Here is a 12,921-nt window from a genome sequence, read left to right as displayed (position 1 = left end):
CGTACGGGGAGCAAGCGGTGCGTAGAAAGACATATTACCATAAATATTATAGAGTTAAAAATAACAGAAATAAATATATTTGAAAATAGCACAATTTATATGTGTTCAAGTTAAATAATATACCTATACTTCACCATTACTAATAATGGACGCTTATTTACTTAATATCTATCACGCATCGACATTCAACGATGATCATGTTAAAAGCACGTTTATTCTGTCAAATAACGGTGTAGTTATTTTAATAGGCACAACTTTCAGTCACTCGGTGACGCATCTCACAATTAAGCGACTTCATCATTTAAATCGACGAAATAAATCAATACACGCGACGCTATCTGATTTTACAACCGCGCGTACCGTAAAACTAAGAAAATGGTTATATTACCTGTTATACAGCCGAATCGAGATGTGCCCGGACACCCTTATAAACCTCATTGACATCGACCGATTAAATTTATCAGCATAACGTTGCAGGCGCTAGCCATAAATTCCCTTTCATTCATAGTAAAGAATGTTCCGTTTCGAACCATAAATACTAATAAAACGGCCTCGTTACGGAGTCGGATCGAAAATCGGGCACACGACGTCTTAACGACACCTATTAGGGATCTTCTGTCTGGTGTATTTAATTGAAAAATTGTATCGTTGCAAGTATCCGAGCGGATGCGGGCCCAGACGACCATTATTCCATTTGCTCATCCGCATAGGGACCAACACTAACACGTGTCAATAAACCGATTTCCGAACGCACCCACCTTAATTACTAACTCGTTCTATAATACGCACTTGAAGTTCTAATTTCGAATCCGCGTTCCAATATTCGAAAATTAAAAGCGAATCGAATTTTATCATCGTTCATTGAATTCTTTTATTTTGAATTTAAATTTATTCTTTTTTTTTTTAATGGATACAAAATTGAGAGTCATGGCGAAGCTGCCCTGCCAACGGGCTGTTTTGAAGTAAACCATTACAATTCATTTCTACGAAGCGAATGTTTTCAATAAAAATACACAGACGATGTTCGGACATATTCAATTCGCGATCAGATTTATCGTTCAAGTATAAAACAGCACGTTAATGCTTGTTTTAAGGTAACCGATGAAAGCTTTACGTTGTAACATTTTTAATTTTTAACCTACCAACGTGTAGACTTTCATTAAAACGATGACTAGCCACATTATATTAGGTGTTACTTAATAAATAGTGTATCTTGATAATATGATGGGTCAGTTCAGATTTTTACATAACCAGGAGGCGATTAAAATTAATTATGTTTTAATAGACCGTTAACCTCAGCCTTAGATTAAATTTACAAATTGATTCTAGTTATCATTCGCGTATATATTCATATTGTAAAATTGTAAACAGTGGGGTCAATAGCTGGCACATGAACCCAGATACGGTTATCGCCGGGACAGTTTCTTAGTCAGATTTTACGTAAATATTCCGTCGTGTAGATAACGATTTCCTTTTACTTACAAAATATTTGTTAAGGATTCTCGTTGTCCGTTCCAAAAATAAATTCGAATTGAATTCAAAATTTATTCCTTTCATAATTGTAACCGGCCAACAGTCATTAGCTTAAAATTCGTTTTTCAAAATTGAATAAAACAATTCTTACGAGTTAATGTTCGCTGTTCTAATTTTAAAAACTCATCTTAACGGCCAGCGTTGGTTTAAAAAAAATAGAAAAGCTGCCTCATCATAAATAACGTTGACATAAAGCCGCCCACGCGCGTCTTATTATCGTGTCTGTCCGTTTGTCCGTTCGTTACCTCTATTGTGTGTGTGTGAATAAGATTAGCCACACCGACTCTTGATTGACTATTTAAAGCCGAATTCTTTAACTGACGCGTTTCTAAACAACATTTACTTTACGCAAGAGTTCTATTGCAGTATCCTTTTGATCGTCTATTTTTAAGCAATCTAGATTTTAGCCCTAGCTTGAAAGGTAATAATAAATCTTAGAATTTGATTTATGTAAACATTTAAAAATTATACAGCACTGTGAATGTTTTACAAACAAAGTAGATACGCACTTGTAAATATTAATTGAGAATGTAGTTTAAAACGAATCTGTTTAATCTGTTTATAATCTATCTTTTTTTCTGTAACATGAATTTATTTAAGTATACGTACCTACGTCTACAGTAAACATACAATTTCCTCAATAAATTATTATTTAAAATAAGAACAGTCAATTAATTTCATGATCAAACCCCCCGCTGATTGGAGAGAAAATTATTTCATTATGAACTTCCCGAGATACTTATAAATATTCTTAAGAGGACACATAAAGGATTTGTGTGCGAAGTGGATAGTCAGTAATAACCTGGTCATCGCCCCGCTGTGTGACCGCCGTGACCCGGTGCAAACAACCCAGCCAATACATATACAATTAATGAAACACCAACTATTTGCAAAACAATACAATAATAATCTCTCACTGCACCAACTACAAGCGACGGGTTTAACGTCGGTAAAAACTAAAAACATCTCATTCTTAATAGAGAAAACAACGATAATTGGGTCCTCAATAAAATCACTGTCAATAGAACACCGTTAAACGCCACTAAACAAACCGACGTGATTCCAATTTCAAACCTCGTTATCGACAAAAATACAAAATGGGCGCCAACATTTTCAATTCGAAAAAAATTCTAAATTCGAACGCATTCCGCGCGCCGTCCAGCCAGCAACGTTCATTGTCCTTCCAACCCTTGGCCGATAAACAGCTGAATCATTTCGCTTCAATTAATATTATTTAATGTATCTGACGTATTAGAGGAATTACATTCGATAAACAACGCGTACTCTGTTGTGAGAAATAACGCGACATGAATGTGAACATGTTTCTACGAGAGATTAGCGCGATTTCTAGGATTCGGGTGGGAAAATGTACAAATAAAATGTATTTAACACAATTACATTTTGATTTGTTTACTTACTAGTAGCTTGTAGGTTACTATTTGATATTTATCAATATGATCAGTTCTTTCACATATGATTGAACATAGTTTGATGCATATGTAATGCTGTTTCTTTAAAAGCTTTTGTCTTAAACGAGATTACCAGACACAATGTTATTGCGCATATCCCTTTATGGGTCTAGCTAAGTTTATAAGGCGTTAACTACCTTACGCCTACCTTTGTCGCTCCTTAAAAACAGTACAGTCAATACATAACAAAGTTAACTAAGGTACCTACTTGCATAACAAACAAACGCGCCTAGAATCGCAAAAATTATGACAAACGATTAGAGTCAACACAATTATGAATTCACTAAGAGCACCTTAAAAGGATGTTTTAACATTCGCTTACAATAAAGTCTCAAATTAACGAATTAGCTCTGAATCTAAAGTGCGCAATTAAGGCGTCTACAGAACACCAATTCTAAAATGAACAGCGATATTCAAATTGAAAAAGGAACGCGCTACGAATAAAACAATGAGCCATAAGTACGGGCGACATAATGACACTGACGTTACTTATAGGTGTATGCTAATTTATCCCGTGTTGTATAAAAATAAGGGTGAGAATTGTACACATTTGTTTCTTAGCGGGTTTGTCGGTATGCGAAGACGCATCTAGAGCGGTTCGCTTGCGAATCCAAATTCAAAAATGGAATGGAAGATCGAAATTTAAATAACAAATATGTAGGTGCGTTCGGTAAGCGCGACGGTCATCCGTTTTAGGTTATTCGTTTTTATCGAAATGTTTTAGAAAAAAAAAATAGCTATCTCTATGGCCAGCAACCCATTACACATTCGGTCGTAGACAGAACATATATTTTGGTAATATTTCGGCCACTCAAGTAGGTATTTGTTGGTCTTTTTTCCCCGAAATCAATCTTTGTGAAAGATACACAAATGAAAACAGTTATAAACCAGTAAACAATAGTTATTTGGCCCAATTTCAGGAGATTACGACCCGTTAAAATTGTACCGCGATTTAAGCGTTAATAAAAATTTGTGATTCCGACATTTAAATTGCAGACTAATAAATTATCTATATTGGCAAGCTGTTAAGTGTCTAATTATATTATACGAGACAAGCCTCGCAGACACACAGGCTATAAACACAACCATATTGTATTTAAACCGACATTTTTTTTAAGAAATAAAACTTTTTAAGCTTTAACTTTACAATATTTTAAGACGCTTTTATTATTAAACATCTACAAAATTTCTTAATTCCCTATAGGTACTTAACGTTTTCGAGTTTTATGTTAGTTGCTATTAAAAACTTTAATCCGCTTCAAAACAGATAACATTAAAATCATTTCAAAGTAAATAATCACAATAATTTTTTATCTACCAAAGTTTGATCGAGCTTAAAAAAGATTTATCTGAACACATTATACGAAACGTCCCAAACCGGAGTCACCAGTTTATTTTATATTATAATTTATCATTTAAACTGTTATGTAATTTTAATCTATCTATAGGTACATCAAGTAGGTTTTATATAAAAGAAATTGTATAAAATAGGCGCGGTTCAGATAATGGATACAGCCATACAGCCATTACATTATCTATCTTATTAATATCCGGCTATTTGAAAAACATTCGAACTCCTCGCGGCAACCAAATCGTATTCTTTATATTTTGTTGACGCATTTAAATTTGGAACGTAGCAGTTTTGAAAAACGAATTGCACTTCGCGGCCTTTTTAATCTACATTTTGAAACGTCACTTATGTTTTTATTATCTGTACAATACCGGCTTTATCTTTACTGTTCCAGTAAGTGCCAATAATAAGTTTAATAGCTGCTGGAGCGACCCGCAGATTGACGTCTTAGAATTAACGACGAATAAAATTATTTATGTATTTGTTGTATGTTGTAACAAGTATATACGTTTATTACTGGTTGAAATATTTGGCTTTAAGCGTAACATCGGCTATCGTAGGTTCGTTTATAACATCCGCACAGTGTCAATTTGATTTTTAAAGTTTTAAAATCTACGTTAGTCTTTGTATAATACTAGCTGTAAATCGCGGCGTCACTTACGTGGTAACCGGATAAAAAGCGTTTCACTGCGGCAAATGAAGCCTATGTCACTCTCTGGCCTCCTATTTCCAAACGAAAATCATACCATAAAATCGCTCCGTTGCGACGTGAAAGATAAACAAATATTGTGTAATGGATGGCTTTAGATCGAAACTAGGTTTAGGCCTTAGAAGATACCTCGCGCTACTATATGGTAGATATTTCAAGTATATACCTATAACACATATAGATAATATTAGAGTTATTTAAATATCCTGAAACTCTCCGAAGAGTTCCCCCGTGACCACACTCGCTGTAAAGCGTTCGAAGCGTCGGGTTAATAATATAATGAATAAATCGCGTTTAAAATCCGTTAAAAAGTCTTCAATTTCTAAATGTATAATACTCACGTAAAATGAAACACAAGAAAATACTATACCGAAACTAAACAAAGTTTCGTGTAAGTAGGTAGTCTAAAAATGCGTTTCATTTTATATTATAACTTCAGGTCTAAAACCAGGTAATATAAAAATATCTTCAGGTAAATGATGCGATTTCTCAATTTAAGGAATTTCCTTAGTACAATTATTATTGTACTAAGGAATTAGATTTATTAAGTTAAGTTATGTGTTATAAGTAAAACAGCTTCCTATTTTTATTAAATACTTGGATTTAACAGTACAAGCATATCATTGATTAAGTTACGTTTAAGTTATAAATTATTCATAATTTCGTATTAAATTATGAATAATTTATTCACTTTATAATTATAGTAGTATAATTTCTATTATAAAATAACAAGATTACATTGTTGTCTGTTTGTTTGAGTATTTTGCAGTTTTTATATTGTTATGTTATTTATTATTATCAAAATAAAACGTATATTGTAGTGTATAAAATATTTCAGTACTAAAATGGAAGGTTTCTCAATTAAAGACACAGTTATTTCAACAATTAATGTGTCTGTAAGAAATATGTTACTTTTCTGTCTTAATCAATAACAGTTCATCACTTTTTGAGTAACAGACTCTAACATTAACATCTATGAATTCCCTAGTTACTCCCATTTAACTACAAGTCTGTATTTTCTATCAATATTTTTATCAAAATCCCTTCATCCCTTTTCTAGTGAAACCCACTAATTTAATCCAGTACACCTATCACACATCAACCGCATCAATAATAATATAATATTTTAATATCTAGGTAAGTAGGTAGTACTTAATGTAGGTCTGTAATATACCTATCAGGACACCAAAGACAACAAGAAAAAATACAATTACGCTACAGAAACAGGAAAAAAAGCATCGATTTCGACGACATAAAAAAAAATCCAAAAAAATATCTCAAACGGCTAAGCCAGAAATAACGAGATACCATATCACAATATCGGGACAACAGAATTATCGCGCTGTCCAAATTGATAATAAGCTATCAGTATCATAAAATTTTATTACACTACGAATTTTAATACAAGAACAGTGCAAATATCATTATGTGCCACTAATGAAAACAGTATCTTTTGCGTTACGGCCGTTTATTGTGTACGGGGATATGTGTGAACATATGATACGGATCGACTAATGTTACCGAATTATAATCTTAAATAGACTATAGGTTTATTTAGAATCTTTTATTCTTTATAGCATAAATGTTATATATAAGTGTAATACAAATAAAAAATGATAGTTTATTAGACAAAACATACGACTTTTTGTGAAAGTCAGTTGAAAATTTAATAACTTAATAAAAAGCCCCCTTCATATAAACAACGTTTGTTTGTACTTCTGCGCTTAGATTCTAGCGCTATCAAACGCAAAATAATTCATAATCGTTTTAGATATAAGCACGTACGAACAAACGAAACTATTTGAAGTTATTACATTAAACGAGTAGAAAATAACACAGCGCTTCATCATAATTAATTAGTTAAATTGATATTAAATTATTAATTTATATCACGTATACCAAAAAAATGTATATATTTCACTCCTTTATAAACCTAGGTACATCTAAATACAGTGTTTACAAATCCAACGGTTCCTGAGATCACATCTACTACGTCACAGACTCACAAACTTTAAAATATTATAATTAGGTAAAGAATTATAGATAAGATTATAACGCTAACGCAAAAGAAACTCATTTAGTTAAAAGCTCAATAATCTAGCACTAAGTACTATATACCTAATAACTAAAATCTTTCTTATTTTCTCGTTTATAATTTTGAATGCTATCAAACTGAAAATTAAACCTAAACACTATATTAAATTTTGTGCAACTCTCTTATAATTATTTTTAGGAAACTTTCCTTTTAAATCTTATTTACGTAATTCAAATTATACTCAAACTCAAACTCAAATATTTATCTATTCAATTCGACTTCTTATAGAAGCGATTTCGAATCGTCATTTACACAGTTTTAACATTTACCACCTAAAATATACTATTTTAATGTAAACTATATATTTTTATAAAAAACGCATGAACACCTGAGCGCCATTTAAAATCATAAACTCAAACATACACTTAATTACGCAATAACAATTTCATTAACCGTTCGTTATTTTTAAATTTAGTTTACCTCAAACTTAAATGGGCACTTAACTCTATGTTATTACCTAAACCACCTTCATATCACAGGGTAATCTTATGTATGCATCATTTATTCTAACCGATATAACAAATTTAAAAAGAAAATATAATAAAAAATACATTTTTTATGATAGAATAGAAAGCATTTTCTCAATTCATCTAGAGATAAACACAAGGAAATCATTTCATCCTAACAACCATCACTGCATACATAGTATAAAACAAAGTCGCTTTCTGTCCCTATATCCCTATGTATGCTGAATAAAACTGCCCAACGGATTTTGATGGGGTTTTTTTTCATAGATAGAATGATACAAGAGAAAGGTTTGTATGTATAATTTCATCTTTATCTACTCCGAATTTAACGCGTGCGAAGCCGTGGGCAAAAACTGGCAGGATAATAAGATAAACTCATGAAATTATTGTATCGCCACCGATCCTTGAACCGTACAGAGTTGTAGTCTAAAGTATTATAAATGCATGGTAATATCATTTTTATGATATACTCATCTTGCTATATTAAAAACTAGCTGCGCCCCGCGGTTTCACCCGCGTCAGTACGTATCCCGTAGGAATATCGGGATAAAAAGTTGCCTATATGTTATTCCAGTTGTCCAGCTGTCTACGTACCGAATTTCATTGTAATCGGTTCAGTAGTTTTTGCGTGAAAGAGCAACAAACACACATATCTTTACAAACTTTCGCATTTATAATATTAGTAGGATAGGACAATTACCGACTGCGAAAAATACGCGAAGAATAATGAAAACCAACAGAGGACCGAATTAATTAGCAATTACACCGTCTAGAGAGGTTTTTTGTGTGTTTTTTTACGCATTTAATATAGACGCGAATTAACCGAGCGCAACAAACTAAAGTCTTATATTGTTTTCTGTAAGTATTTCCGATCAAATAACTTATTATTTAGTGATTATTAGTTTTTATTAGTTTAACATGTTTTAGAAATTTAAATTTATAAGTTGTTTAAGTATTTTGTAAGTATTTTTATAAAGATTTTATTAAATGTTTATTATGAAGGTTTTGACTTGACTTTAATATTATTAAAGTACCCACCCACTCATATAATGTACTAGACGTTTGTCCCGGTTCCGCCCGGATATCAAGATTCCTGCTTTATCCCAAGGAGCCTTTGAATCGGTAAAATAGTATACTACTACCACCCAAGTCAGCGCATACCCTGTCTGTATACCAAATTTCATCAAAATCCGTTCAGTAGTTTCAGCGAAATTGACGGGCAAACATCCAAACAAACTTTCACATTTATAATATTAGTGTGATAGTGTGATCAGTCCGCCCCGGCCGTGATTCATATAAACTACGGCAATCAGAATTATTAAAATCAGTCCAGCATTTTGCGGGTAAGCGTATATGTATATATAAGTATAGGGTAATAACTATAGATTTAATTAGGCGTTAAATAAATTTCTTTTTGTATTTTATTTATTTATTTCTGACTACTTATAAGGTTTCCGTTTCGTTAGAATTTAATTGAGAACGTTTATCTGTTTGTATTAGACAATATTTAGAACATTCGAACCGATTTTGCAATATCTTTCGTTGTTTTAACAAAAATATAGTATTTTAATGGAATTTAACTATTTCATACGTAAATTAAATTCAGGAAAATGCGGCGGTGAATTAGGACATTGTCTATATTTTAAATATAAATCTCGATTATTCGTAACTTAGTCCAGTTATTTAAGAACTTACTAAGAACACTAAAATAATTGTCTGAAATACAATTATTTACAATATTAAATTTTTAGATTATTATAATAACTCTTAAATTACCTAAATATGATGAAGCGTTCGCGCTTTATTTAAGAAATGTCGTTTTCTCATAAAAATATCGAAAAATCTTTATCTACATATGTTGAAATATATTTCCGCCAGCGGTTTCGCCCGCGTTCCCGTCCCGTGGGATTTCCGGGATAAAAACTATCCCATGTCCTTTTCGGTCTCATACTACTGTGCCAAATTTTACCCAAATCGGATTAGTAGTTCCTGAGATCGGCGCGATTTGGCTTATTTATTAAATAGATATATCTATAGCAATCCGAGGAATATTTGAATATCACTACATTGTGTAAAACGAAGTGGCTTTTTCCGTCCCTATGTATGCTTAAATCTTTAACACTACGCAACGGATTTTGATGGGATTTTTTTAGATAGATACAGTGATTCAAGAAGGTTTATATGTACACTAACATCTATTAAACTACACCGAATTTAACGCGTGCGAAGCCGCGGGCAAAAGCTAGTTCATTATAAATAAACGTACTTACGTACTTACGTTCAATAAGTAATTAGTTTATTTTCACATTTTCTTTTCGTTAATAAAATTAATTATACAAATAGTTTTTATTGCAAGTAATGAATTAAACATTTCCCATTGTAATACAAAATCATTTATTTTGCCGTTTCAAACTCTTATAGGCAATGGCTCTGCCTATCCTGTTTAAAACCTAGGTCATACATATTAATGTCAAACACTGACCATGACATTATAATCAAATACCATCGTACATTGAACAATTATTCTAATATAAATATTATATATTTATGTGTAAATATATTTTAAGAAATCTTTACTTATATATAAACTTTATAAGATATATTTATATGTATTATTATATTGCTATCTGATCATAATTTTAAGTTGAGTGTGTTTATTTGAACGCGCTAATCTCAGGAACTACTGAACCGATTTAAAACACCTTAACCATTGGATATATGCGTGAACTCTGAGAACTATAGACATATAAGTACCACGGGCAGAGCCGGGGCGGATCGGTAGTATTATTAAACTATTTATCAAATTTTGTGGCTTATAAATTAATTATCATGAAATGTTTTTATACTTAAACTCAAACTCAAACAATGATTTATTCAATTAGACTTTTTCTAGAAGCTCTTTTGAGTCTACATAACATTATATTAACATTTACCACAAATATTAAAATATTATGTTATTATATTATTATGATATTGTCTTTTTATTTATTAAAGAAGATTCTAGAGAGATCGGGGTTTTCGCGATTTATCACACTATTTCAGCCTTTCTTTGGGTTAAAAGAGAAATATATTAAGTTATATATGTTTTAATATAATATAAGCAAAAAAAACCATTTATAATCAAAATAATTTAACTGTAGGTATTACATACCTATTTCTTTTGATTTATATCTACAAGTTATTGCTAAACGTGTATTAATCGCATCTCTATGTATTATTTTCGAATGTTATTCTCATAAAATTATTATGTTTTTATGTCAAGATGTGTTACCGTACATAGAAATATATTTGATCCGCTTCGAAAAAATATCAAAAAGGAGATTTAAAAAAGCAATTAATAGTTACTTTTCAAAACATCACATTCTTTTATAAGATAGTTAGTATTTAAAAATCGTATCTAAATTTATTATTGCATTGTAAATTTAGAACTACATTTTTCCATTATTCCCCGTTTGAAACCTTACGTTCCATTATTTGGATGTTCTAAAAAAAGCTTCGAATTTTTTAAATTTGGAACATTTGAATTATTTTTAATCTTTATGTTGCCTATATGAATGGTAAATATCTAAAAGTATTTTGTATAAAAACTAAAATTTGAATTGTTTTTAAATACCATTCTTATAAATAATAAAATGCACACTGCACGTATCAGTCCCGTCGGAATCACTTATCCAATACGTCGATTAAGAAATATTTAGCGATAAAAATATCAAAATTCTTCATGTTTGTTTATCATTAAATAATAATCATTATCTGATTAGCTTCTGTATATAACATGTGATAAATATTTCTGCTTTACGAAAATTAAACAATAAATTACACTAATTACATAATAATGCACTTCGTGAAACACTCGTGTCTGATTAGACGATGTTATGATATCTATGTATTATAAAATACATTATTAAACATTAAAATCTCATATTGTATTGTCATAGAGTATCGAGACATATGTAAAACGAATTAAGTTTTATAATAAACGGAATACAAAATGGCATACAATATTATTATTCGTTGGTTACATTGCAACAATAGCACTGTATTGCAGCCGAATGCCTCGTCACAGATCGTAAAAGGGGATTAAGCATTTCGTGCATTACCTGAGTAAAACAAAACCACCCTACGTCTTTGGGGACTTGTCTCCTATGGCACCGTTAGGCCTCTTTGTGGCGCGAACGAAAAAACTTTTTCTTTTCATTGTCAATTGAATTTTATTGTTGGTTTCCGAGATAGGCCCTTTTGTGCCCAACCGTGCGTTTAAAGCCGCTTGTAACCTTCTACTTTACTGCTCCATTCCGATCCCCATAAGAGCAGTCGACAATAGACGCCCCGCTGTATGCCATTTCATCTCATTTATTGTCAAAAACGCCACACACCAGCCATCAGGTGGCCGACGTTTCCACAGATTGAATATTTCCCACTAAAATCGTGGCTGAGACTAACTTGTTTATATTAGCGCGGCGCCGGCGTGGGTCATCGGTCCACGAACATATTTCACGAACGACCCACTCATTATCTCATACGAGCTTATGTGCATTTTTTAATTTTTATTGCCCGCGAGACAGGTTATTGTTGTGATTACATTATCTAAGCTTTTTACGGCCGTAAAGCATTCATGTCGTTTTCATTATCGCGGGTAATGCGTCGGCGCTCGGTCGGCGCATTCTAAAACGTTATTACGTATTCATTGCGCGTTCGACTTGTTAAAACAGTTCCCCGGTGATGGGACACGGCTAATGTATCGTTTCGAATCGCTCCCCTGAGCCCTGAACTAGACAGATTTTAAAGAACTTTGCATGCGACTCTACTTTGGCGCCGGTCGAGGCTAGCTCGCGCGTTCCTCCGTTCAGACTACATCCTACAGCCGTATCTCTGCCGACGTCAGGCCTAGCTATCTGTGGCGGTATCTACGCGCCCCTAGCGGCTACTCGCATGTAAAACACTGTACATACCCTAGGCTGAGCCATGAAAGCTCGCCCCGAGCCCGGGTGCAAGGCTCCGCTGGCCACCACGAACGTTTTTAATCACGGGCTCAAGCTAACACACACCACAAGCACGTGAACACATACACATCAATTATTTGACACCGTCACAGCGGCCCGCTAGCTCACTAGTGTCATAGTGCACTCGCGACGGTCGGTTTTGAGAACGCACACGGATCGCGTCGTGGCCGAGCTGGCGCGGGGTGCGGGTGGCCCGGCGCGCTCGGCAGTCGGGCAGACACTGGCGCGGCGAGCGCGGCGCCGCGAGCGGGCGGGGCCGGCGCCGCCCAGCGCCGCCCGCGCCCCTCCCGCCCC

At 33.2% G+C, this 12,921-nt stretch overlaps 1 protein-coding gene across 1 annotated transcript in view; it reads right to left on the bottom strand.

Moving 5' to 3' along the window:
• LOC119828751 (homeobox protein homothorax) overlaps positions 1–12,846 on the bottom strand; it is a 244,959-nt gene extending 232,113 nt beyond the window's left edge. The window contains exon 1 of the mRNA XM_038350994.1: positions 12,577–12,846. Within this exon, the coding sequence (XP_038206922.1) occupies positions 12,577–12,591 (15 nt within the window). The 5' untranslated portion in view covers positions 12,592–12,846. The remainder of the gene's footprint in view (positions 1–12,576) is intronic.
• Positions 12,847–12,921: the final 75 nt, after the last annotated feature.

Source organism: Zerene cesonia, chromosome 8 (genome assembly GCF_012273895.1).
Source record: "Zerene cesonia ecotype Mississippi chromosome 8, Zerene_cesonia_1.1, whole genome shotgun sequence".
NCBI classification, from domain to species: Eukaryota; Metazoa; Arthropoda; class Insecta; order Lepidoptera; family Pieridae; genus Zerene; species Zerene cesonia.
This window is presented reverse-complemented; position numbering and strand designations above follow the sequence as displayed.